This window comes from Drosophila pseudoobscura, chromosome 2, assembly GCF_009870125.1.
Source record: "Drosophila pseudoobscura strain MV-25-SWS-2005 chromosome 2, UCI_Dpse_MV25, whole genome shotgun sequence".
Taxonomy (NCBI): Eukaryota; Metazoa; Arthropoda; class Insecta; order Diptera; family Drosophilidae; genus Drosophila; species Drosophila pseudoobscura.
Genome location: NC_046679.1, coordinates 1182136 through 1210131, shown reverse-complemented (window position 1 = coordinate 1210131; position 27996 = coordinate 1182136). Strand labels below are relative to the sequence as shown.

The following is a 27996-nucleotide window of genomic DNA, read 5'->3' as shown; positions in this document are numbered from 1 at the left end:
TTTTCTTACTTTGATTAAAATACATTTATGCGTAATATTTGAAATATAAGTTATCTGAATCGTTATCTCTCTCTCTGTCTCTCTCTTTTAGTGTTTCTTTTGGGGGCTGGGGGTTTCTTTTAGCGGGTGTTCTCTGTAGAGACAAAACATTTGATGCTGAGGCTTGGCTTTCGCTTAATTTAGGGATCGCTCTATTGTTGAACATAAGAATTAAACAAATAATACATTCCTGCGCATATATCCTACATATATATATACTATATCTGTGGCTTATTTACATAAAGAGTGTGTGTGTGTGTGTGTGAGGGTGTGGGTTAAACAACTTTAACAGAGAGTGTTCTTTGGGGTAGTAGAAAACAAGGTAGTAGTTTGGAACATATAGGTATATATAGTAAAAACGATGCAAGGCTCTCGATCCTTTCCATTAAGTGTTTATCCTTCATCCATTATCCATTATCCACTATCCATTATCCTTTAAATAACTAACAATCGTCGTGTGTGTTTGTGTATCTCATATAAGGCCCTAGAGTGCAAATATCCATCGACTCCCATCACAAACCACTAAATATTTGCGCTTAAAAGTAGGTTTTTCTTTTTTTTTTTAAGTTAACATTTTGTTCTTATTAAGGAGGGGGGCGGGGGCGGGGACAAGGGGGGCTTTAACTAGGCTAAGTATTCGTTCATTGGTAGTAATAGTAATTATTGTTAAATTTATGCTAAAACTCTTGCGGGCTGTGTTTTCTTTTCCGAAATCTGCGCGTTGTTTGGTTTTTGGTTTTTTTTTGGATTCTCTAGCTTTTTGTTTTGGCGAAATAATTTACAAAAAATATATGTACTATATATACACATACACATATACATATACATATACATATATATACCGTTCGATCCTGCCACCGATCGTTGCTTCAGTTAAAATACAAATATATAAAAATTAATTAAGTATTAAATGCATTTTTTTTTGTGAGTTCCTCTGGTTCTCTTCTCGTTTTTGTTTTTCTTTTGGTGCCGGGGGTCTGTGGAAAAGCAAGAAAATCCTTGGACAAAGAAAATGTTCGTTGTTTGGGAAACCTTTTGTGTACAAATATGTATTTTTGTTGGATTAATTATAGATTTAAAGAATTATAGTTTTTTTTTGCGGAGGCGCGTGGAAAGGCTGAGGTGGAAAACGATTAGAATTGAAGTTGAAGTTTGAGCTAGAATCGAAAGCATTATCTTTTACATTATATACTCGTAAATTTATTGTCATGGTAAACACTTGTTTTTTGTTTTCTTTTGATAGTTAATAGTATTTTGGTTTTTCTTGGAATTTTCCTACTAGTTTTCTGCGAGACTTTTTCAAAAGGTTTTTCCTTTTCTTTTTTACATGCTAACGTTTCTTTTTGTTTTTATTTTTTAGTTTGTTAATTGTTAAATAATCTTTAATAAGGCCAAATTAAGTTTTTGTTTTCGTTTAACTTTAGTTTTAGGTTTAGTTTTAGTTGTAGGCTTAGGTTCGTATATGTATTAAATGTTAGGTGTGGTTTAGTTTAGAGTTAGCTTTAGTTTTAGTTGTAGTTTTAGTGGGGTGTTCTTCTTCTTTAGCAGCAGCCCGGCAGAAGGCCTAAATGCATGAGGCGGCCCTTCAGGGAGTCCCCGCATCGAAGGTGCGCGTGGGGGTCCTCGTCCTTGGCCGAATGGAATGATCTAGTAGGTGTGTTCTCTCTCTCTCTATCGATGATTCGAGCGGGTAGGGGTGGGGTTTGGGGTAGGGCTAGAAGCGTAGCTCGGGGGGTTAAGTAAAAGAGCTTGAAACGCGCTGCAAGCGGTGGGTTTTCCATCTGAAGAGGGGGCGGGCGGGTCTTTAATACAGTTTACAGGGGGGGGCTAATACTTTTGAATCCTCGGGGTGTGGTATGGTATTGTCTGCGGTTCATAATCTGTTTGTTTGGTCCGGAAGTTGTGTGTTCTTTGAGGAATTTCATGCAAATGGTAACCCATCCTGGCTCGAACGCTTAAAAATTAACGATATACACATACATATCGATGTAAACTATAAGAAATAAACATTCAATCCATCGAGGAGTGGAACCTTAATTATTTCTGAGTATTCTGCAGCACTTGGTACTGGCCGGGGGCGGGGGGTGGGGCGTGTAAATTATACATAAATCTAATGTAAAAAAATATAGATACACTCTATATATCCATGGGGGAACGGCCAAAACTGGCCGCGACTTAGGCGCTAAACTAAAAACAAATTGTGTGTTAAACTAAGCGAATACTAAAAACAAAATGGATGCAACATTGTAAAAAATAATAATAAATTCGCTCCAACGAAAGGTTTCCTCCTCTTCGATCCGATCATGCTCTCTCCGTTCCCTTCCTTCCTCCTCTTCCCCTTCTTCTTCTCGTTTATATTGCTATAAAAAATATCTCATCTATCGCTCTGTCTCTGTCTCTGTCTAGGGTGCACTCTATCTCCTTCTACGTGTTCCTGCACATTTTTGAGATTTCTGTTTCGTTTCGTTTCGTTTCTGTTTTGTTTTTCTTTTCTTAAGTACAGCTGTAAGTGCACTGTTAACGACCACTGTTATCGTTTACATTTAGCGGGGACACGCACCCGTCGCGACCGCCGCTACCGATTCGCGACCAGCAAAGACACGCACCACGGCCCTAGTGGAGCAACATTTTGGCATTGAAGAAATCAAAGGCGGGACCCCCGCCGTGGGACGGAGCTGCCGAGGGCGGCGTGGGTGGTGCGGCGAACCGCACATTTCCCGCCCCCGATGGTGGGGCTGGGGGCGGCGGAGGCGGCAGCAGGCCGGCGTGGTGAAAGAACTGCGGTGGCGGCTGTCCAAATCCTGCGCCCGAGAGCAGAGGAGGTGGCGGCGCCGTGGGACGATGTTGTTGCTGCTGTTGTTGTTGTTGCTGATTGGATGGCGGTGGCAGCATCACTCCAGCACCAGGCACGGACGGTGGCCAGGAGAGACGCTGCTGCTGCTGGTGCTGTTGGTGTTGGTGCATCCTCTGCTGCTGCTGCTGGAAGGCGGCCATGGCCGCCAGCGGATGCGGATGAGGATGCTGATGAGGGTGCTGGTGCTGATGCTGGTGCGGATGTGCATGCGGATGCGGCGGGTAAGTGCTGCTGCTGGCCTGGGATCGGGCGGCGGCTGACTGGCCGCGACCACGGCGACCGCTGGGCGCCGGTGGCCCCGTTCCCGAGGCGGCTGCTGAGGCGCAGGTGGGCGGCACTGAGGTGTCGCTTACCTATTCCCTGTACGGCTTGCAGTAGGAGTAGCGGTGGTTCATGTGCTGGCTGTAGCTCCCCGAATGAGAGAAGCGCTTCAGACACTTGGAGCACTGGAAGGGCTTCTCCCCGCTGTGCAGCCGCTTGTGCTCCGTCAGGTGGTGCTTGTGCTTGAAGGCCTTCGGGCAGTCCATGCACTGGTAGGGTCGTTGACCTACATACAGAAAAGGGTCAGAGGTTAGTCCGGCGATCAGTGGGGGATCTCTCGAGAGGGAGTACTCACCGGAATGCTCGTACTTGTGCCTCGCCAGGGAGCTCTGCTTGGCGAACGCCTTGTCGCACTGGTCGCAGACGAAGGGCAGATCCGGATCGCCGGCATGTCCGTGGGTCTCGGCCTTGCCGCGACGGGGCTTGGGGGGCATCAGGCCGTTGCCGAAGTCGTCCTCGTGGGAGATGCGCGAGTCGTCGTCCCGCCAGGAGCGCTTCTCGGAGCCGCCCGGACTGAGGCTGGTGCCGCGGAAGTCGGGCATCTTAATACTGTTCATCAGGGGATTGGGGGCGTACTCGCCGCCAGGGCGCATCTGGAAGAGGGCCTCCATGGGGAGCCGCTGCATGGGGAGCATGTACTGGAGTCCGGGGAAGGCCTGGCCGCCTCGCGGCGTCGAGCAGTGCTGCGCGGGCGTGACCTCGAGCTGACTGGGCGGCGATGGAGGCGGACCACCAAAGGGCCAGAGGGCTGCCGCAGCGGCGGCCGCAGCTGCCGAGGACTGCTGCAGAGAGGCGCCCGACGAGGGCGACAGCGAGGCTGGCGACATGGAGGCCGAGCTGGAGAACTTGCGGCTCAGGTTGATGGCCTCCTGGAAGTCGGCGGGGCCTGGCTGTCCGGCAGCCTGCTGCTGGGGCAAGCCGTACGCGGCAGAGTGGTCGCTCTTGGGCGTCAGGGAGTCGCGCTTCACGGACAGATCCAGGGGCTGATCCTCGGTTGTGGGACGGCTGGCCACTGGAGTGGTGGGCACTTCATTGGCGGCAGGAGCTGCCGAGTGGACACTGGCATAGCTCTGCATCTTGCGCTCGCGGGACCGATTGTTCTGGAACCAGACCTGGACCACGCGCGGGTCCAGCTGGAGGCGGGCCGCAATCATCCGGAACTCGTCGCGACTTGGCCGCGCATTGAGGGCGTAGTGCTGCTTCAGCTGCTGCTGCTGCTCCTCGTTGATGGCCGTGCGCACGCGCACCTTGCGCTCGTTGCTGTCCGGACGCGGCTCCGTGTCGTTGTCGTTCTCGCGCTCCTCCTCCTCGTCGTCATCCTCGCTGGCAGAGGGCAGGGCAAAGGACGCCTGCTGGTGGTGCTGCTGCTGCTGGAGCTGTTGGTGGTGCTGTTGCTGCTGCTGCTGCTGGTGGTAGTGCTGCTCCAGCTCCTCCTTGATCAGGCCGCAGAGGACCTTCTCGTGCTGCACCAGCTCCGTGTGGTGGTTGAACTGCTTGTCGCAGCGGCTGCACCGCAGCTCGGCGGGTGTGTCTCCCCTGGGGGAGGAGACAGAGGCTTCGGGCTGAGCCGATGCCATGGCCTGATCCTCCTCCACGGAACGGGGCTCCTCCTGCTCCTGCTTGAAGGACTTGGGCGAGGGCGGTGCACTCTCCGGGAGTGGGGTGGGCTCGCGGCTGGGCTCCTGCTTGATGGGAGCAGTGGCCATATCGACGACGGGTTCGATCTCCTCTGGCATGGTCTGGGGGCTGGCCTGTGGCACCATACGCTCCTTGGCCTCAGCCTCGTCGATGTCCATCACCAGCTTGGGCTCCTCCGGCGTCTCAGGCTCTTCGTGCTGCTCCTGCTCTTCGCGCTCCTCGCGTTGCTGCTGCTGTTGTTGCTGCTGCTGCTGCTGTCCGGCGGCCGTCAGCTCCAGGAGCCGCTGTATGCTGTAGGGGTGGACGCGGGGATCCAGGGCCGCTGCCATGAAGGGATTGGGGAAGGCCAGCAGGGCCGCATTCATGTAGTTGGGATAGAACGGCGGAGGAGCTCCATTCGGGGCCGCGGCCTGCGCCTGTGCCTCGCCGGCAAAGTAGATCATGGGATTGGGCAGCGGAGGCAGGGACTGTTGCTCGGACATCTTTCCAGCACCGTTCTTGGGGCCCTGCAGGTTCGTGGGCGAGCGTCGGGGCCCGGCGCCAGGACTCTTCTCCAGGCGCTTGAGCAGCGCCCGATTGTTGTTCAGCTTGAGGCCCATGCTGATGCACTTCTTGGAGGTCATGTGGGAGGAGAAGCTGCCGGAGTGCGAGAACCGCTTGCCGCAGTTGTCGCAGCCGAAGGGCTTCTCGCCGGAATGGATGCGCACATGCTCCTTCAGGTGGTGCTTGAACTTGAAGGCCTTGTCGCACTCCTTGCACTTGAATTTGCGCAGCAGCGCCGACTCGTCGTGGCTGATCATGTGCCGCTGCAGGCGGTACACATTCGCGAAGGCTTTGTGGCAGATTCGGCAAGTCTGCAAAAGGCAAGAGTTAGAGGGAGATGGTTATAGAGTATGTGTATTGTGTGGTTTAACATGTCCTAAGATCCGCTCTGTCGCGGGCGTCAAACTAGCTCCGTTTCTTTCACCTCGTATGAGCAAACTTGAATTCTCTCTTTTAGCAACAAGGTAGATTTGTACAAGGTAAGGCATGGCCGAAGAGAGCTCACTCTCAAGCCGCACTCTTGTAGAAATCTACCTTTTCTTAAACTGTTCCTTGCCTGTTTCCCCGCATTTGTAACCCTTTTGAAAACCATCTCGGTGGTCGGTGACGCCGCCGCAAAACCAGCCACCGATGTCATTTTTTGTTGTTGTGTTTCTGCTCTATTTAGAGGCCACATACACACGCACACACATGCAGAACGAAGACACAGAGAGCGAAAGAGAAACGAACACCAACGCACAGGTAATAAAAACTGTTTAAAACAACAAATGTATTTATTTGCTTGATATTTAACGGCTTTCTAATTTGTTTCAAGGCAAAGCCAGAGACGCAAACACACAAATCAGAAATCAAAAGGCAGCCACAGCAACCCGCGCGCGTCTGCTTGTGGCAGGAGTCGTAAATGCGATATTTTGTGATATTTTTTGACCCGCGAAAGACTATAAAACGAGGGAAATAATGCAAAAAACGACTTCAATCAAACAGAAATTCGTGCGCGCACAGCGCGAAACGAGATCGAAATGAGAGCCAGTGCGCGAGTGACAGGGACAACAGCACCGAGCAGTGCGTATCGCTCCTCGTCGGAGCCGAAGGTTGAGGTAAGGTGGAGTAATAACAAGAAACACAAGCGAAAGGTGGATAAAAAGATAAACTACGAAAATACCCCACGCGAGCGTGAGAGAGCGAGAGAGCAAGATAAGTACCGCAAGAATGCAAGCTGCGCTCAGCTGCTGCTACTGCGTCTGCTGCGGAGGAAAGAGTGGAAGCAGGGAATAAATACGCGACAAAGAAAACATTAACAAAAGTGTGTGGAAATAAACAAAAGTGAAATCAAATCAAATCAAATGAAAATGTTTCAACAGCTGATGCAAATCAAATGCTTTTTGTTTGTGCTTTGTGTTTGATTTGTTTGGCTACGAATTGAACTCGTCAGAAATGCAGCCGCGTTGCATCTGCATTCCGTCTCCCGCCCAAAGGTGGAGCCTACGGAAACAGGGCGTGTGTTTGTGTGTGTGAAAGGGAAAGTGGAGCCGCCTCATGGTGCTGGGGGGTGGCGCATCCTCCTCCACTTAGCCGCTGCGTTGAAAGATTTGCGGCACTTTGCGGACATATGGCAACACGTGTTGTTCTCCCGCTCCCACTCTCCCATCGTGCGCCTGTTTTGTTTACCGTTAAGGCAATGAACTTTCCCTCCCATCCATTGCTCACCTTTGCTGCTTTTCAATATTTTCCATATTTTCTCTCACCAAAATATTTATTATTTTGTTGCAAAGTTCACGACATTGTCGATTGTACACACTCAGTGTCCATATTATTTGGTCGCTGACTGTGCACAGGCCTGGCCTTTGTCTTTGCAAACACAATTTCGGACTTTGGCTCGACGCGGGGTTACTCAGCGCCGGGCTTTGGCATGAATTTCAATTAACGGGCCTCGCGGCCAGCCTATTAGTCATAATCATCAATTTACACTCGAGATGAGATCAGAACGCCCCTCTTCAGTGGGTCCACATGGTCCACCGTGGACCATCCAAAAACTATCCCCACCTAATTAGTTTGTACATTAACGTGACACTGTGTTTATTTGTTCAGCAAGTGGAAAAAAATAATACATTTATACGCCCATAAAGCGTGCATAGGCTGCGCGGGGCCCTGGGGCCTAAATTGTGTGTTCGTGTTTGTGTTTGTGCTGTGTGTTAAAAAACAACGGAAAATGGTTTTCCCTGAATGGGATTTTTCATTTGAGTGAAATGTGAGCGGCGCCGGCTGTGCAGGAGGCTGGTGGCTGGAGGGCGGGCCCTGTGCTGCGCTAATGCTGAATGGCCGGAAAAGCAACAAAAATTTCCGTTTCCTTTGTTATTTTACCTGGTTTTCATTCATTTTAATGTTTCTCTTTGACTGCTTTTTGACGTCACGTCACACTCTCTTTCATTGAAGAGCGCGGGCCATCCGTATATCATTTGTCTTCAGGTAAGAGCAGAGCAGAGAGAGAGAGAGAGAGAGAGTCCAAAAAACAAGCATGGCTACCTGTTGCCCTCGCGCGCACACACACACACACGCACACGCATACCAAAACCCGTTATCTCCGAAGTCACGCTATCTGCCTCTCGCTCTGGCCCACTCACTGAGAGGCTTAATCAGGTTGTCGCCGCGCACCGCGCACCGCACACCGCAATCGTGTATTTTGCGATACGCCTACCTACGAACGACGCGACGCGACGCAGTGCAGCGCAGCGCAGCGAGTACCTCCAGAGCGGGCATTAAACCGCAGATCCACACACAATGGAAGCGCTTTGTTGTCGCTTCGTCGTCGTTATCAATTAAATGTAACGCAAAGCAAAGCAAAGTGAAGTGAAATGAAAATGAAAATGGCAGCCCAGCCGTACAGCCATACTACTCGTACTACTACGCCTACCGTCCGAGTCCGAGTCCGAGTCCGAGTACAGTGGATGCCCAGCACACGTTTACAAAAGGTAAGCCGCACTCTCCGAGTGGTGCTCCATTTTGTGGATGCGTCAGCCGGATTCTTCTTATGCGCTTTATTGTTTGTACTATATTGTTGTATTCGTGATGGACTGCCAGCGGAAATGCCAATTGAAGCTACCTTTAACAATGAATGCCCCCACGAAGATGCCCCGGGTCCCAGGGGTGGACTGACTGCCGCATGACTCAAGTGCACGGGTGGTATTTTGAGGGGGAGGCAGAGCACTTGAGCTAAAGTTGGAAATTTGATTGATTCCACTAAGCATTCCCTACCATTCGCGTCCATTCCATCGGGAAACACATGGTTAAGCGCCACTCGAGGTACAGTCTGACCCCCCCACCTTTTGGCGTTGGCCCTAGCCCCGATAAGCAGGCGCACACGTGCGTTCATCTGTGCGTGTGTTTATAGTGTGGTCTCGCTCTCGCCTCTGCCATTTCGAATGGGAAAGTATTTCGGAGCACCTTCCACGAATTTTCGGGGTACACGAATGCTGCTGATAAGAAACGGGATCTCAATCGATCAGAGCGCGTGTGTGTGTACCGAGAGCGTAAACAAGTTGTTGGGGGATCAGGGCCGGAATGCGATGGGATTACGGATTAGCAATGTTGGTAAACAAGATCTCTAAGGGTAAGTACACACTCGTACACGGATCAGCAGGTGCAAAGAGGTTCATTGCCTCAGCGGGGTACTGCTTATCGTCACTCCCCTCCCCCTCCCAACCCTCTTATCAGCCTGAACGGGAATTACTTGCAGAATCAGCAAAATCAGTAAGCGGAAGCTATCAACCTCGGACCACACACTGGATCGCTTCAAAGCGCCCATCAACTTAAACGATTCTGGCACGGATCCGCCTGCGCGGGTCCAGCGGGTCCGCCGGCTACCCGGCCATGCCTGGTTAATTGCAGGCGACAAGCCTTTGGCTATAATTATAACGCAACGTAGGTGGGCGTCTGGCCTGGCGCACTGAGGCCCCCGCCTCACTAATAGACAAATCAAATGAAAGCCCCCGACCACACAGCCACAGACACATCCACAGAGGCATCGCATCCATGGATATACATAGATAATGTCTTGACAGAGCGACAGAGAGCTAATTTGTGAACGTATTTCACGATTATTCGGTGAAAATGCTTTATGCATTGAGTGACATGGGAATTTGGCCATAATAGCGCACATAATTGGCTGTAAAAGATGATCGACCAGAGGGAGATGTCTCTGGGCTTTTAGAGTGACAACCGCAGAACATCGTTGACAAAATACTCGTACGAACGTGCGTTTCGAAAGTGTAAGGGCTTTGCCAGTGACAGATCTACAGCGGGGAAATCCGAGTTCATTCGTGGCATTACTGATCATTCTGAACTGGTTTCCTTTCGAAAGACAGCCTCTTTAGCTCTATGAAACGCACTGTACAAAGCTCTATACGCAGATATATAGATGTACATATCTGATAGATATAGGAACGCACCTGTCGCCTGACGAAATGCGTAAACAAAAATAACAACAAGCGACAAGCTCAAAGTTTTCTTCTGCCTCTTGCTTGTGTTTTCTGTTTTATTCTTTCTATTTTATTTTGTTTTGAGGTCAACGCAAAAAAAAAAAATTATTAACGACGCCACAAAGAAATGTTTAGCGCAAAAAGATGAAACGAAAGAGAGGACGATACGAATGAACGATCCGTCGGAGATCGGACGGAGATCGGACATCTAACTGCTTTATAGCGAAACGCGACCCAATTTCTGGCTTATCGCCACGCCTCTGACTGGCGGCAGCTGCACGATGTGAAATACGACTAAGAAGTGGAACGAAAATCGGATGCGACCGAATCGGACGGAGATTACGCCCCGTAAGAGCCACTACACGGAATGAATGAATTTCCACTAGGGCCATTGACGTACCACCTTGCGAGAGAGAGAAAGAGAGAGAGAGAGAGAGACCTGAACTAATTGTAGTACCTCGAGGAATCAGAGATCAATCATCTCTCGTGGGGTTATCTGAACGGATCGGATCGGATCGGATCGCCCTGTCCGGTGGAAGCCAGACTCTGGCTTGATGCTGGGTTAATTTAGTAGAATTTATTTATTACGTATTTCGCCCAGCGAACAGCGAAAGTTCATTAACTCTCGTGTCGGATGGAACGAAGAGGAGGATCTTCTTCGAGATGCTTTCTTCTGTGCGGTTCTGTTCGGCGGGCTGTCTTTGGACCCTGAGAAGCACATTAATTCCGGCCATCGGGAAGGGAATTGATTAACAGAAGAAGAACAGAAGAGCATTAACAGGGAAATACTTTTAGCCGTTTCTGTGGTTAATTCTTTATGGGCCGCACTGCCGCATTTCTCAATATTTTACGGCCCAGAGAGAGACAGAGAGAGAAAGAACTTTCACTGGGGGATTTAATATTATTATTTTGCCATAAATCATCTGGAAATTTAACTGTTGAAACCGAAATCTGTGTGCTTCGGCCGGCGACAAATCAAATTTAATTGTTTATAAATAAAACGTTTTTCTCCGAATGTTCCCCTCAATTTCCTCTCTCTTGAGAGAGAGACAACGGGACAACGGGAGACAGAGACCTGGCGAAATTAGTTGCGTATTAGGAAAACATAAATTAGGCGACGCCGCGGAATAAATTAAATTTATCACTTTTGATAAAAGCCAATGAGAGATGAGAGATTGAGGGACTGAGAGACGGACACACGGGGCGAGAGTCTGAGAAATGTGGGTCGAGGGAAATTAGGGAAACGTGTCGTGGAAAAATTATGATTTTCCCCTTTCTTTTGCCAGCCAACAGCTGCGACAATCAATTTCACAGCAAATATTTTCCACTCAGAAGAGTCTTGGGGCGGGGGGTGAGAGGAGGAGAGGCATCTTCTTTCAAGGGAAATACCTGTTCAATGACAGAATACTATCAGCTCGGAGCTGTAATCTCTTCCGAGCTGAATCGTTAATGTTATCGCTTTTAGATGGAATTATATTTTGATGTTTCTATTTTCACCAGAAGTGTCGGGGCTTTCAATATATTTTATAGCTCATTTTTGCTGGAATCTAGAGTGGTTTAATGAACTGGAATTTGCTTTTAATGCTATTCACAGGTAATGCTTTCGCATGGCAACTCTTTCGCCTGGCAATGCTTTCGTATGGCAACTCCATACTCCCCACAACTCGCATAACAATCTTCTATGAAGGAACCATCTTGAGTAGCACGAATCTCTTCTCACAATCCACAGGAGTGTCCAATGAAATGTCAAGTGCGATGCTCGCTCTCTGTCTCTCTGTCTAGCGATGTAGTTCTCGACTTTCTCCAGCAATCCCCCAAGACATCGCATTTCTCATTAAACATATCAAGTAACAACCGCACAATAAACGTCACGAGTGAAAAAACCCACGGGACTGCCAGAGAGAGAACCCCGAACTGGAGTCTGGGGAAATGTCTGTGGAATTTCCATGTGAAACGAAACGAACGCCACATAATTTATGACCCTCACGGTGAAAGTTGATATAAATCTCGGGAGTAACTTAAAATTCATCCAGTGCCGAAGAGGAGAGCGTCTTGTGGCAGGGCTCTGACATGTGTGCGGGGCATGTCCGTGGGCATTGGCGGCACTACGTGTGTGCAGGAGAGTGCAGGTGTATCCCATAGGAAGCGGAAGGCACAGGAACTCCCAACGATGATGATGATGACGATGAGAGAGAGGAATAATGTAAATTACCTCCTGACAGGAGCAGCAGTTGAATGCCTTCTTCCCCTCCTAAAAAACGATCTTCCTTCTCGGGGATTCCTTGAATTTCAAGTGGAAATGGACGGATGCATTACCGCACGGAGAGCATCAATTATCTGCTCTAATTATAATTATTTGAAATGTATTCGAAATGAATTACTCGCTAGCCGAAAGGCAATCCATTTGTAACTTCGGTCTACGGCCACGTACGGGTCCATGGGAGTCCATGGGGGTCCATGGGAGTCCATGCTAGTCCATGGGAAAGTTGTTTCATTTGTTTGCTTTAATTGCGAATAATTTTTAAACTTTCAAGCCCCCATTCCCCCGTCCCCCGTGTGTGAACCCTTGACCTTACAGTGTACAGGAGGAGGGACTTGAATAAATTGCTATTAATTTTTCACTGGCTGTTCGTCAAGCGGCGGCGCCGAGACGACGGCGACTGCCACACAGAGAGACACGGAGAGAGTGCCGTCCTGGATCCGTGCGATGGGCCAGGACTCGCACCTAAAGTGCATATAATTTTTCAATTTGAATTGTCCACGCCCCAGACCCCACACACACCACACACCACACACCACGGGGGTTGCCTTGCCCCATTTTGTGGCCCCATGGCCAGAAAGGTGGCAACAACCCACCAAATGAATTGTGGCCAAAAAGTTGCAACTCTCCTCTCCTCTCCCCTCCGCCTCTCCTTCCCTCTCTCTTGATGGGTGTGTCTGCAGTTAAGCAAATATTTAATTGCTGCACTTTTTTCTGTTGAAAGTTTGCCAGGCCCCTCCCCCTCCCCACCATCCCCTTCTCGGACTCTGGTTTTTTGAGCCATAATTTATGGGCTGCCATTTGCTCTCCTGTCAGATCTGCCTGGCCACCGGCCACCGGCCACCGGCCACTGGCCACTGGGCCTTCTGTCCCTCCCCGCTCCGTTAATGATGTTGACCTTAACAACAAATGTTAAATGTTGCATCAACAATGTTGGCTCTCAATGAGCGTCATGCGACATCCCCGAAGCCCCGCACACATCCTGTCAACGCCTGCGGTCAGTATGGGGCCATTTTTAATGCCTTTTCAATAAAAAGTCATGGGTGGGAAAAGCCCCAGAAATAAAAAATTACAGTCCTTGGAGGTAGAAGCGATGGATACCCTGGAAGTCTCTTTGGAGATGGTATAGTGATCCGCTTCTGGCGGCTACTTCTGTGTTTATCGGTGCAAAAGGATGGAAGAACAGCCAAGAGTGGAGGCTGAAGCTCCTCCTCTGCTGTGCCCAGATCCTCCCACTAATCGTAGGACCCTTCGAGTCCAGGGTACACTCATCGGGAATCCATTCCGTTGCCTACTTTTGCGAGTCTCGGGCGTGATTTCCATAATGAGCAATCTGCTTTTGTCCCCCCTCCCTGACTATTATTGGTATTATTGTTATTTCTTGCACTGTTCGCTCTCTCTGTTCTGCTCCGTTCTGGTTTTTGTTTGCCGCATAATTAATTGTTTTCACACATAATAATTTAATACGGCGAACACGTGTAAAGCCAATGGCCAACAATATTAAATAAATGCAATGTGCCACATCAATTATAATTGGTTTGTTCGGCTCCTGGAGGGGTGGGTAGTGAGGCATGTGGCAGCCCGGGGGGGCACTGTAGTTTGCCATGTGTCAAATGTGTGGCTGTGCTTCGGTGTTGCCATTTTGGCCTTTTCCGCATGTGTTTAAATGTTTAAATGTCATTAACAAAGCCGTAAATTATATGCAACCCGCTAAAGAGTGGCCTGCAGATGGATGGCTGCAGCATCCCGCAAGAGTTGCAACTCATAAACGCGCCCCACTCTCCGTTCCCCGTTCTCCAGCGTCCCAGAGTGGACCGTACTTTATTAGCTTTTTCTCTCGTGCGGCATTCGGCGGAGCGCTTAGGTAAATATTAATAACGGACGGCAAGTACGGCAGGGAAGAGGAGTGCCAGTACAGTGGTTACACGGGAAGAGAAACCCCAGAGAGAGAGAGAAAGAACCATTAAAGGAAGATGTACTCTTATCCCTTCTTTGGGGATGTATTTCTATATTTCATGGAGATGCCTTACGTTTTTCAGTCTTTAAATCAGTCTTTCCTTTAAATATGCACTATTTTCGGAAATAATATGATACTATTCGAATTCCATGGAGGAAAACCTCTTTAGGTACAGTTCCCTCTAAGCACTAACCACTGTATTCGCACTCGTCGCACAAAAAAAGAAACAACACCCAAGCCTCATATCATATCGTATCACTTTTTTTGGGGCAGCAAACTTTTTCATTTCGCTTCTCTGTTCCTTCCATCCGTCCATCCCATGGATGCCCATGGATCCCATATTTGGGGGATATGGAAGGTAAAAGAAGGCGAAAAAACAGCAGAAACAACAACAAACTAGCCATATGAATTTATGACCAGAACTTGGGAGGAGTTCGGTCGGGGATGGGGAGGATGGGGAGTGTAGCGATAAAGAGGATGGAAGATGTGGATGTGGAATGTTTTTGGGGGGGAGGGAATGCAACAAAATTATAATTTATGTGGCTTTAATAGCCCTTGGCTTCGGGCTTCGGGGTTCGGGGTTCGGGGTTCTCTTCGGCTTGTAGGCTGTTCACCGACTCCAAGGTGAACCTGTCTCTCCGCCCCCCAGGCCATCTCTCTCTCCCTCCACTCTCTCTGGTGCTCCTTATCGTGTGTGAGGGCGAGTCTCAGTTTTGTTTTTTACTGTTCTTCGGCGTATGATGTGAAAGATGGCGTCGAAGACGACGACGATGAAGAAGGACAAGAAACACAAACTTATGACTGGAAAGGGGAGGTGAGTGTGCGGTGCGTGTGCGTGTGTGTGTGTGTTTGTTATCAGGTCTACGGCCTGTAGCAACATTTATTTTAATGCCTTATCACAATGGCAGACCAGACTGTGGTCTAGGCCTAGGAATGCCTCTTCAGAAACAGAAACAGAAACAACAACTGCACAATTGGGAGTTGCGAGAGAGAGAGAGCAAGAGAGCAAGGGAGAGCGAAAACCATACAAAGTCAGATATATCGGGTCACTCGCACACACTCTGACTTTATGGCCTCTCTGCAGGTCTCCCTCCCTCTCCCGCTTTGCCCTGGTGCTCTGTGTGTCGCGTCATCGTCATCGTCCCATGGCCATTGGGGAATTTACGTTTTTACTATTTTCTCCTTCTCTCCGTCTCCGCCACCGCCTCCGCCTCCGCCTCCGCCACCCCCTTGTTCACGCGTTCCGGGTTACTGGTAAACGCCTACGTTTTATTTTTATGTACGTTTCGCTCTCTGCTCTCCGCCTCTCCCTCTGCCGTTCTTTATCATAGTTTATTATGGCCGTTGTGTTGTGTTTTTTTCTGCCTTTTACTGATAACAAAAAAAAAAAACAAAGAATTCCCGCGAACGAACCCTCGAGTGCAGGGAAAAACCTCAAGTACGACACGATAATAATAATTATTTCTTAAATACGAAAAAACGGAACCCGTAGAGGTTCGGCCCGGAGGTTCTTTAACTTTCAGTACGATTAAGCACGAGTATTGTATGGTAGAAGATTTCCACTTTATCTGGCTGTAATTATTCCCATATAACCATATAGTAGGGAGCACTCTTATGTTTCGATTTGTCAACAGGAAACGTGGGCGAGAACGTACCCTCATGCAGTGCATAAGGTTTATTCGATTCGGATTCCGAACGCGACTCTGTACTGGGCACCGTTGCTCGCTGTCCCGTTATCGTTTGCTCATTTCCCGTTAACCAAGAACAAAGCCCACGCATTGTATTCAACGTGATCTCCGTCCGTGTGTCCGTGTGTCCGTGTGTGTGTGTGTTCAAAGATCAACCGGGGCCAGAGGCCCTGGACCTCTTCTGAGGTCTGATTACGGGACTCATGAGTAACGATCCACGAACTTTAACACGTAAGCATTACAGAGGAGGCGGAGGAGGAGGAGGAGGAGGAGGAGGAGGAGGGGAAGGGGGGAGGAGGAGTAGGCTTATCAATTTCCAAGAAAGAATCTTTAGAATTCTTTCTTTAGTCATTGCTTCGAGGGGATATATGTACATATGTACACACATATGTATACATATACACACTCCGAGGGAAAACAGTATTCAAATGAGAGTTTTCTTGCGATCCCGCCACTAATATTCATCCAATTACAATGAAAACTGGTATATCTATAGACAATCTCTACCTAAACTATTGTAAAACTAAGAGAGACTGATCTTAATACCCTGTCTTTCTATTCTAACTCTTATAGATCCCGAGATCCAATAGTTCTTAGAGAGACTCACCTGAGAGACATTCTGTGCCGTGGGCTGGCCCCCGGTGGGCGAGTGGAGGAGCTCGTGCTGCTCCAGCTGTTCGCGGCTGCCGAAGGCGGCAGTGCATTGCATGCAGGGGTAGGCGCCGCTCAGGTCGCCCGTGGTGGAGCCCGGACTGGAGGTGGACCGCGGGGCGCTGAGGTCCAGATCGTAGGCGGAATTGCTGCCCACGCTGCTGTTGCTGCCCGGCAGCTGGGGCGGCAGCAGCTGCTGCGCCTGCTGGTGGAGCTGCTGTTGTTGGAGATGGTGGTGCGACTGCTGCTGGTGCTGCTGCTGGTGGTGGTGGTGGCTGTTGGGCGAACTGGCGGAGGAGCTGACGGAGCGGGCCGACTGCATGGCCAGGGCGGCGGCGGCCATGAACTGGGCGTGCAGGTGGGAGGGCAGCTGGGGCGGGGCTCCGTGCGAGAGGTGGGCGAAGAGATCTGCTGCGGCGGTGGTGGCGGGACCCCCCGATCCCGGCGAGCACATGGGAGAGATCTTACTGCTGTTGCTGCTGTTGTTGTTGTTGTGGTTCTTGGCCAGATCGCTGTTGTTGTTGTTACTGGGCGTGGCGTGGGTGGCGGCGGTGGTGGCGGGGGACTTGGCGTACCGGCTGCCACTCAGATTGCTCTGCTCGTCCTCGGCATCGCTCTCGGGCTGCACGGCGCCGCTGGAGCCGCGACTGGCCTCAAAGTTCAGCTTATCGTGCGGGTGCTCGCTGGCGATGTGTTCGCTGAGGGACTGCAACGGGAGGACTATCGTAGAGCCCTCTGAAGGGAAGGATATCGACGTGGACCTACCTGAAACTCTGTGAAGCGCTTGTGGCACTGCGGGCACTTGACCAGGAAGTCATTCACGGAGACACCTGGCTGGGCGTGCTGCTCCTGGCTGCCACCGGAGCCGTTGCTCGCCTTGCTGTGCGGTGCCTGGTGGTGGTGCAGACTGGAGGCCAGGGAGGGAACTGCAATGAGAAGGAGAGCGAAGAGGAGAGAACAAATTAACTGCCAGTCCGTAAAGAAGCGAAAAGAAGCGAAAAGAAACGAGTGCCAAAGAGTTTCCCCAAACAAAGAACAGCCTCAGAGAATCCCCAAGGGCCTCTGGGGATCAACTTAATTTCGTGGCAAATCAACTTCTGCAGGTCCCCCCCCCCCCCCCCCCCCTCCGCCGTTCCTTTCCTTCCACGCAATGGACGGATGGTTCCACGTAAGGCGATGATCTCATGGCGATGCCAATCAGCCAGAGAGCCAACCGAAGGAAAAGAAAACAGAAAGCGAAGAAGGAGAAGGAGAAGCGAGAGAAGTGAAGGAGAGGAGATGGAGAACGAACGCAGCACACAACACACTTGAGAAGAGATGAAGATCCAAGAAAAAGACGAAGCAGAAGCAGAAGAAGAGTTGCTTTAATCAGTTCATGAAACGCGTTCGAGCACGTCCAAAGGGGTGGAAAGAGAGAGCAGATCGTGAGAAAGAGTCGGCGGATACACAGAGAGAAAGATAGAGTGTGGATCGCAAGAAGCAGATTGCTTTGTTCCAGCGATGGCGATGCCGATGCCGATGCCGAGGGTCACTCAATGGCTGGTTTGTCTCTCTCTCTCTGCCTCTGTCTCTCCCTCTCCCTCTCTCTTTCTCAACTTTGTATCTGAAAGATTGCCAAGAAGGTAGCAGAACAGACTCCTCCACAAAATGGAGTTTCTGCCGCTGTTTCTCTGTTTGTATCTGTATCCCACACATCGCCACACAGCGACAGAGCAGAGTCTTTGTTCGCATTTGAGCGCTACCTTAATTTAAGCCAATTAACTGCCGCAGGGGGAGAGGGTAGGCAGAGAGGGGGCAGAGGGGGACGGGGGGGAGAGAGTCCAGAGAAACAACAGACCCTCTCTTATAGGGGCAGGCGGGCCGTAAAATTAATGAAGCCTCTCCGCACTCCACAGTCCACAATCCACAGTCCACACTCCACATAGTAGTACCTTTAGCCCGAGGTTTGTATCTGTGTATCTGCAACTGCTGTGCGCTGCATCTGTGTATCTGAGGGATGGCAATCAAGCGTTAGATATCAAAAAGTTCATTGCACGTTTTCACTTTTTATTATAGGCTAAAGCGAAGGGAAGGGCACTGAAGGGAAGGGAATGTTAATTGATTTCGATACAGTTTGATTGCAGGCGAAAGATGCGGGCTTCGATCGGTCTACAATGGTATATGATGGAAAGAAGTCAGCGAATGGAACCTTAGGTTCTAGGATTGTACTTAGATTGTGAGATAGAGAGCATGGAACATAATTATGCTTGGAATCCGACACTGATTTGGTTCAAGATGGAGTCAGTGATTATATCCCTCATGAAGATTACCCCAAAGAGCTGATGGGATGAGAAGAACAAGTCGGATTGATCAGGATGGTAGTGATGGTAAAAGGTCAGAGCGAGTTCTTACACTGATCAAACCGAAGAGGATTGTAGATTGATCATTCCACATATGGTTGTAGTATAAGGACAGAGGGTAATCATGCTCAGATTGATATTTCTCAAGGAATGTGAGTTACAGATTGGTGATCAAAGGAAATCCAGGAGAGAAATATATCATCAAGTGGTTCATAGATTATAGATTTGTATTCCGTAATTAGGACACCAGTTCCTCCCACCTTGCCTTTCCTTTCCTTTTATTCATTCTTTTTGTTGCCACTTAAGAACCCATTAAATGCAATCAAAGGGAACAGCTGACAGCGGGACAGGCATTAAAAGCCATCCATCAAAGCACGAGGAGATCTCTTTTCTATATTTTCCAGAGATCCAGCAGCCACTCGCGTGAGTTAATAATTTTAATTCGAAATTCATTTCCCTGCTGTCTGCCTAATGACATTTTTATTAAAAGCTGTAAAATCCGAGAGGGAACATAGATACACCAGCACACTTTTTTATGGCCCTACAGTCGGTTTCATCAGCATAATGTAACACCGAAAAGAAGTGAGGAGGGGGGAGGGGGGAGGGGGAGGGACAGTGCCCGTCAACAAGTGTGTCACCCGCTCATTTAGCTCAATCAATTTTTTCATAACCGACGCAAGGCGGCGCGGAATCGGAATTATTAACGCAATCGCAGCCCCAAAGGAGGAGGAGGACGAGGGGGAGGAGGATCCATAAACATCCATCCCCTGCGAATTTCCACCGCTCGCTTTCCCCACTTTTCCAACGTAAGCGGTGTACACAGATATCGAGCTATTGAAAGTGTCCCGCAAATTAATTTCAATTTATGCGCCCCAAGAAATTAAGGAATTTTTCGTGTATTTTCTGTGTGTTTCTTTTGGGAACTGGGCATTTTTGAATGGTTTGTTTATTTCGGTTTCGACTTTCAGTTTTTGCCTTCAGAAGGCCTCCTCTTCTCCTCCTCCTCCTCCTCCTCCTGTGTCTTTCAACTATTTTGCGCTTAACGCGAACCAATTGAAGTTGATTGATAGTGCAGAACAGAACCGAACCGAACAGAGCAGAACATACCAGAGAGAAACATAGAGAAAGACAGAGAGTGGAGAGAGGAAGATGAATTGCTCAAAGAGCATTGCCTGAAATGTGCCAAAGCAACAGAAATATTAATCTAAAGAAAGTGAGAGCTACGCCACAGAGCAGGTACTCTAAATGGAGAATATCCCTAAAAAATACCAAAGAAATAACGAAAGATGGCAGTAGAAGGGAAGGAAATGGTTGGAACTGAAAGAAAGATGGAATAAATGAGGAGGAAACTTATAAAAGATACTTCAAATGAAGGCTGATATCGATTTAAGATGAAATGATTCACTTTTCTTACTTCGGAGAAGGAAAAGATGAACAAAGTATAGAGGAAAACAAATTAGATCAAAGAATAGTGGTATTACTGTGGAAATCGCTAAAGTTAGGAAACCCATCAAGAATATCAAAGAATACTGGAAAAAGGCATAGTGATATCTGTAATTTGATTCTCCTCAAAACAAGGAAAGATTGCCTACAAATCGAATGATATTCGATGGATCAGAGATCTGCTATAAATCGATTAAGTAATTTATACAAGAATCTCAACATGAATGATCTTTATATTTTTTATTTTCAAGGATCTGAATAGGGAAAATGGGAGATATATTCGTCATTCCCTTTGGCACTTCAATGTATTTCTAAAATCGTAAAGCTAAAACCAAAACAAACCGAAAAAATGAAATGTTTTGGACTTTGATAGGGGGGTGGGAGGTGGTGGTTGGGGTGCCTATTTTTTGTAGGACATTATCTTTCGGTCGATATAATTTATGTGGAGCCACACGTTTGCCAAAAAGCAATCAAAATCTGGCAGGGCTTTCATCAGAGTGAAATCCGCTGGAACGGTGTCAAGTGTTTGTTGTATTTGTATTTGCATCTGTATCTGTATCTGTATCTTTGGCTGTGTTGTTGGTTCACCTGTGCGGCATTCAACACGCGCACACAGAAATAGACACAGAGAAGGGGGAGGGGGTGGATAGAGGGGGGCGGGTATATGTGGCAGATGGGGTAAATATTATAAATAATACGTAGATGGGATGGCGGCATAAATCAATGGGAAAAATATCCCAGCCGAATGTTTGGTTTGCTTCGCTGAAAGATACATTTGTATCTGCACACAGCATCGACATCACTAGAGACGGCTCTGTGCTGTATCTGTATCTGTGGCCATCCGTGTGTCTCTGTGGCACCCACTAATTTTATGTGCCTTTTTTATAGCCAACTTTTATTAGCCAGACATATTTCGACTAAGCCCGGCTAATGCAAATTTATTTATTTCTGCTGCTTGCCTTTTCTTCTGTTGCTTTTGCTCTTGCTTTTGCCATGAGAATGTGAAACCATTTTCCACACATATAATTTATACCTGTCCCAACGATTTTCCCCGTGATTTTCTTGAGAGAAAATTCCGCAGTGGGGCCCAAAGTGTTTTTTAATATTTCACTGACAGCCGATTGTCAAACAAAAGAAAGGGAAATCCAAACCGTTGACACTTTCCCTCCCCAGGTACGGCTGCGGATGTGTCTAATTGTTTAGGAGAAATTGCTGACGCAATTGCCGACAAATGGACGACAGGTGGCGCCTCCCAGGGTGGCGGTGGCGGTGGCGGTGGCGGGGGCAGGTGCGGAGCAGGGGCCCCCTCGACGGTGCGGATGATGATGATATTTAATGCAAATAAACATAAATTTTAGCACTTAATTATAAACAGACTCGATCCGAACGCTACTCTGCACTCATTTGCAGTCAATGAACGTTGTTTTAGCATATTTATGGAATAAATTCCCACTGCAAAACGGAATCGAATCGCATCGAATGGAATGTAATGGAAAGCGGGCTACTTAGCTAATTGCCAGTTGAAAAATGACACTATCAGATACAGGATTACTATCCCCACTGCACCTCTCTGTCGCCCCCTCCCTCTGCTGTTGGGTTCCATTAATTATTCGCATATTTTTGTAAGGGAAAACCTGTGGGAAGGCCGCGGCCCGACTGTGAAATAGTAACTACAGTAGTAGGAGTCGCGCTTTCTAGGAATAGAGTACCTTATCGGAGTGTCGTATACGGGTAGGTAGATATTTGATCAGATCAGTTGTGCAAGCGAAAACCTGTGGGAAGTCTCGTTTGCTTCTATCCCATGGAAAACTTTGATCGATAAATGATCGATTTGTTTAGAAATGCGAAGGGTCAATCGATTGACCAGGGAAGACTCTCCGAATACCCTTCCTCCGTTCCATTGTTTCCTTCTCAAGTGCCACTCGAGAGAACGAGCACATGAGCGGCATATGGCATATGGCCGCCGACCAGTCCCATAATCGGTCTCTAAATTTGGAATTGGGAAACGCTCCGTCTACCTAGAGAGGTATCTCTCCACTTTGGTGGCACCTTTGGCCCTGCTCCCTGGCCCGCTCTCCCTTCCATTGGGAATGGGCACAAAGGTGCCTCCAAGGCCCCTCAAGTGGAAAGGCAAAGGTGCAGAGCCAGTTGGAGTTGGAGTTGCAGGCAGTCGGGGCCTGCAGACTGCGGCTCCTATAAATAGAGATCGTCGGGCATCCTATCGGGAGGCATGGCGGGCAGGCAGAAGGCAGAAGGCAGAAGGGAGACTGAGCGAAAGAGAGTTCTACTCTTGTTTTGCCCTTTACTTTTATTTATTTGTACAGCCAGGGCGATGCTGCATGCTGCATGCTGCATGCTGAACGATGCACGTTGCACGTTGCACCGTTGCTGGTTGCAGGCAGCCACGTTTATTTTATTTGTAGCACATTTTGCTTTGCTGAGTGTGAAATTTTAATAGCCAAGCGAGCCGTGTCCGTGTTCGTGTTCGTGTTTGTGTCCCTGCCACACGAGAGTCTGAGACTCTGCATCTCCTGCCGCGCCAATCCCTCGGCTTACACATATGGTCTGTGTGGCAGGACAGCGACAGGGGTACGCCAGGGGCTCACCAGGGGCAGGCAATGGCATATGTGCCCCAGGTCCGACTATTTCTGTGATTTACCTTGAAAAAATATGCAGAAATGCGTGTGATGTCGGGTGTGGGCGTTCTACGGCCTGAAATTGGAGTTGCATTTGGAATTGCTTGAGACTTGAGGCGTGAGGCGTGAGGCATGAGGCACCGCGATGCGCTGGCACACACAGAAAGCAATTAGAGAAATATGCCACAGACGGGAAGAGGGTCTGTTAGGGCAGAGGGTAGAGGCGGCAGTCTAAGGTGTAGAAATACTTCAGTGGAAGCTACAAAACTGAAGAAAAGTGAGCGAATATTTAGTGCAGATACGTTTTCAGTGCAAGATACTTTGCCAAAAGCATTTCCAGGCATTTTTCAAGTGTCTGCCCATCAGAAAATACTTTGAAAACGTATAAAATATCGATATAAATGTAAAAGATACTTTTTCCTACAGAGTATATTTAAGATACTTTTCGCAGAAACATTCCCACACCTATAAAAACTTAATAGAACACTTGAGTACCATAAAATATGTTTCAAATTGTAAAAATATACTTTTTCTAATAGAGTATCTTTAAGATACATTGTGTAGAATCGTACCTAGTTGGCTAGAAATACGATAGCAAGCTTCAATTTGCATTAAGTAGGTTTTAAAGAATCAAAAGATACCTTTTCTAATAAAGTATCTTTTCTAGACTCTTAAAAATACTAAACTGAGCTTCAATTTGCATTAAATATTTTGTTAAGTAGTGAAAGATACTTTTTCCAACAAATTATCTCTAAGATATTTGTTATCGTGTGGAAAGATACTTTTCGATAATTTATAAAATTTTTCGTAGATAAAACACACTGTTTTTTGCAACATTCAAGGCACCTTTAGCCGCTATAATTCTGCATGAAATTATTCTCATATTTCAAACCCCGAGACCGAAAAAATCTCTCAATTAAAGCGAAATATAACCAAAGTTCAGCTTAACTTGGCTAATTGATATTCACTTCGGCCTCGATTCATATCTTTCTATGGAAAGCGTGGGAGAAAGAGGTGGAAAAAGCGAATCCTCATGCAACTGAAACTTTTTTCCTGCTTTTCCCGCTCCCCCTGCCCTGCGTCCCTGCGCTCTGGAGTGGCCCCACAATAGAGTCGAGCCGTTGACTATTTTTTGTTTATTTAAAACTTTTAACAATTATTGTGCAATTGTGCGAAATTTATTGCAATTGAACGGCAATCAGAGGGGAAGTGTGGAGCAACCCCCTGCCCGCCCCCCCCCACGCCTTTGTAACCCTTTGCTGGCAGTGCCTCCTCCGCCTCCGCCTCCTCCTCCTGTTGCCCGTTAACCAAAATCGTTTACATGTTAAATTGTGCCTGCCACATGCCCCATCCTTCGGAATACTCGCACTGCTGCAGCTGCTGCTGCTCCTCCTTTATTTTTTCGGTAGCTGCAATTTTGCCTGCCCTTTGGCAACACCTTTTTTCAGAGACAGGCGATGGCTTTGCCAGGAGAGTGGGAGGAGTGCTACCCTTTGTTTGAGCCCCCCGATTTTTGGCACTTTTTTTTTGGGAGCTACAGAAACCGAACCAGAACCAGAACCAGGACCAGGACCAGGAATTGTTGTCTCGTGGTGCGGCGGGGCATTAAATAAATAAGAAAAAATATTCACAAAAATTGCAAAAGGCAGGAAAAGGCGGTGAGAGTGGGGCTGGATGCGACTGGATTCCGTGCAATTTTCACTTTACAACTGTTTCAAAGTTATCTTTGTTTCAATTGTGTGCACAAGCGGCAGGCAAAAGGCGAAGGGGAGCAGCGGCAGAACAAAAAATATTGGCAAACAATTTACTTTGGGGCTTCTACAAAATGTGAAATAAAAGTAAAATGTGGCAAATAATTTGCCCAAAGCTGCGGCAGGTTGAACACTGGAGAGAATCTGGAGAGCAGGGAGCGGGGAGCGGGAGAGAGAGCGGGGGCTTACAGGATATCAAAGAGGACTTTCCCCTCATTGATTTATAGTCCTCTTTTTTTCCGTGTTTGTTTGTTTGCCTTTTGTGGAGGATCCTGCTGCAGCAGCATTGCTTCTCAATTGCAGTTTAAAGCAGCGCACAAGATACAAATGTATCTACTGCTGGATGCTCTACGAGAGCATCTCTGAGGTAGAGTTTCTTTGATTAATCATTTTTGCATGCCATTTGCCAGATAGTTTTTGGCCTGAAGTTTGTCCTGCAGAGAGTCCTGCCGGCTGAGAATGAGGAATTATATAAATGGCAGCAGCGACAGCACCAGCATATAAAACTGACATCCACCGACAGGGCACTCCCCCCTCCCCCCGAAATGATTAATTATAAATGTATCTGCGCATCCTTTGGGGATGGATATCCTCGATTCACTAATCAAAAGATGCAGCCCGTCAGATAAGCGTTTAATTTCAGGGCCCCGAACGAAAGTTCGATCTGCCCGCTGCCCCCAGGAATATTAGATAACTTTTTTGTTGTTTTGGGGGCGTATCTTAGGTGATAACAAGGCGGGAGACGGGCGGCAGACAAGCGACAGGTTTCGCGATGCTCGCTCGATGGCCAAAGGCCTTTGATTTATGGACTTTTGGAGCAATTTCGAAACGCGACACAACACACGCCCCAGCGCCAGCAAACAGCGGCAGCAGCAGCAACAGCAACAGCAACAGAGCGGCAGTTGAAGCAGCGAAAATTAGTACAAGATACATTCTTTCCACACAGATAGATACTTCTTTGGGAACAGAAATCTCAGTGTATCTGGCGATTAATATCCATCGCGGCCGCAGCTGCCCAGCGCCATCAAACGGTAACACAACAACCGGAAAAGTGTACCGTGTCTACGGCTCCGTCCCTGGCTATAGATACATTTGTATCTGTACACACGTATGTGGGCCAACCTGTGCCACAGCCACCGGCAGAGCCACCGGCAGAGCCACCGGCAGCGCCGTCTGCTGATCGATTAGCAGCGCTATCTGCTATCTGTTGTGCCCCGTGTTCGAGGGCTTTTAGAGATCCACCCACTGCCTGGCCCACTGCTTGGATGCTTGGATGCCTGGCTGCCTTGCTGCCTACTTAAATAGCCATAAATTATAATTTATAGTTTTTTGTCGGAGAGATGTGGTTCCCTCCTCCCCCCTTCTCCCTATCTCCCCGTGTGCGTGTGTTTGTGTGTGGAACATGTGCAATTAATCCGTATCTTTAGGTGGCTTATCAATTGTCAAACCGAAACAGAACCAAAATCCGTATCTCTGCACCTCCCTGGGTCGTCTCTGTGGTGGCTGTGTGGGCGTTGACAATCTCCCCGGTATTGCGCCATCCATCGGTGCATCCCGCTCCCATCCCGCTCCTCCTCCGCTGATTTCCCGCTAAGAGTTTTCAATTAATTTCTAGTTTCTTCACACCTTCTTTTAATGGGTTCTTCCTCCCGACTCTTTCCCGATGGATGCTCTCGCTCTCCCTCTGTCTGTCTGTCTGTGTGCGCTAATGATGATGATGAGCTCTGATCACTGACAGTTTTATGCTTTGTTTAGACACACACACATCTTTTGTATCTTTGAATCTTTCGAATGGCTACCAATATGGCCAGAAAAACAGGTTTCTTTTGTGGCCAGAAGCGTGAGTCAGGTTCTACCTGTTCGCGTGCGCATGCCTCAGACTCAAACCCTCTGAATGGTGGTTGAGGTGTGCTGCAGGTGGCAGGCGCCTCCTACTTGCGGTCTCTTTTAGGGGATGTACCTGTGCCTGTACCTGTACGGTTGTATCTGTGGAATGTGCCGCCAAGGCTGTCGTAAGCAGAGTGTGTGTGGCGTTTGCCAACAAATCAAATTGAAATGTGCCTGCAATTGGCTGCGGGCTATCCTCCTTCTCTCTCTGTCTCTCGGGGACAAGTCCCTCGCATTGCAATGTATTTTACGAGTGTTTTGCTGCTGATCAACCGAAACCTTCGGCAAAGGGCAGAGGAGAGGGGAGATCCCTCTCTCTCAACCCACACACTCCCTGGAAAATACTCCGATACTCGTGGCGTAGGAGGTAATCCGATGCCTTGCCAACGATCCTTAGTCTCTCGTCGTCGTTTTTTCTACTGCTCTCAAACTTCTTCGCCATCTTCCACTCCGTCTCCTTGCTGTTTCTTTTTATGGTTTCCCCCCGGGTTTTCTGAAGGTAAAGACCACACAGGAGGTCCACTCTAAGATGGCGACGCTGCTTCGTTTGGGATCTCTGGATCTTGAAAACTGCTAAGCTTTGCATTTGGGAACGCTTTGGCGCGCAAATCTTGAATGAATCGAGAAAGCAGCACACACATTTGTAGATACACTCACACAGATGCACTCACATACACAAAAGTTCAATTGCATTTTAGAGGCTGGCTGGCTCGATGGCTGATAATGAAAAACTAATTTGTAGACAATATTTTGTATCTGTCTGCCTGCCTCGGATTCGAATGATGAGTGTGTCCCAGTGTATGACTCATCCGAATCACATTCGAATGGAGGATCAGATCTTATGGATGGACGGATGGATGGATGGATGGATGGATGGATGGATGGATGGACCTTCACTTACACTGCATGGTGAAGGCTGTGGACGATGGCATGCTCTGCTGTATGATGCTGTTATCCTCTTGGCCAAAACGTGAAGACGACGGCGCCAGGCAGGACAACATCTGGAATGCTTTTTTGCTGTGATTCGTTATTGTTTTGGGGGATTCTTTTCGGGCTACTCTTCCGCTGAAGTTCTCTGTTTTCGGTTGGGGGATTTATTTGGGTTTGGATCACTTGGGTGAAAAGCACACACGTGTTGTAGCGGCCATTTGGGATGTTTGGATGGCTGGCCCTTGGTTTATCTCTTAGATACTTTTTTCGGAATTTTTTGATTCTTGATTTTTCACTTTTTTCTACAACTTTTCCGCTGCGGTGCGAACGCTGCGCGTGTTATTTTGATTACGATTTTTGTGAGTTGGCTTTTGGGTTCGGTTTTTTGTGTGTTTTTGTGTGTGTGTTCTTTTGCTAGGGGGAGCAGCGCGCGTGTTGCCGACGCGACGTCTGAATGAATTCTGAATTTCTGTTTGGTCTCGACGCAGGCATCCTCCGTCGTCGTACTCGTCGTCGTCGTTCACGGATTATTTTCGCTTCGTCGTGCGACGAACCGGAGAGACAGAGAGAAACACCCCGGCCTG

At 48.3% G+C, this 27996-nt stretch overlaps 1 protein-coding gene and 1 long non-coding RNA gene across 3 annotated transcripts; one reads left to right on the top strand and one right to left on the bottom strand.

Annotated features, from left to right (window-relative positions):
- On the bottom strand, window positions 1-27973 carry zfh1 (Zn finger homeodomain 1). Of its 2 annotated transcripts, XM_001357559.5 has the most exons (5): window positions 27384-27973; window positions 17192-17352; window positions 16383-17132; window positions 3510-5706; window positions 1-3440 (listed from the first exon to the last, which is right to left on the bottom strand). In XM_001357559.5, exons 1-5 carry the CDS (start codon window positions 27481-27483, stop codon window positions 3247-3249), a joined length of 3402 nt encoding a protein of 1133 aa, XP_001357596.4. In that variant the 5' UTR covers window positions 27484-27973; the 3' UTR covers window positions 1-3246. The 2 variants fall into 2 exon arrangements, with proteins under 2 accessions (XP_001357596.4, XP_033232903.1); XM_033377012.1 differs by lacking the exons at window positions 16383-17132; window positions 17192-17352; window positions 27384-27973 and adding an exon at window positions 5952-6216 and having other exon boundaries at window positions 715-3440.
- LOC117183347 (uncharacterized) lies at window positions 5997-6644 on the top strand. Its single transcript, XR_004468506.1, has 2 exons — window positions 5997-6136; window positions 6210-6644. It is a non-coding gene; the product is annotated as an uncharacterized lncRNA (long non-coding RNA).
- Window positions 27974-27996: the final 23 nt, after the last annotated feature.

Bases quoted from the DNA above. Each gene is read 5' to 3' on its own strand.
- zfh1 (XM_001357559.5), bottom strand. From the start codon at position 27,483: ATGTTGTCCTGCCTGGCGCCGTCGTCTTCACGTTTTGGCCAAGAGGAT. The intron at 17,353-27,383 runs GTAAGTGAAGGT...TTCTCATTGCAG, and splicing joins CACAGCCTTCACCATGCAGT to TTCCCTCCCTGGCCTCCAGT. The intron at 17,133-17,191 runs GTAGGTCCACGT...CTCCCGTTGCAG, and splicing joins AGCGCTTCACAGAGTTTCAG to TCCCTCAGCGAACACATCGC.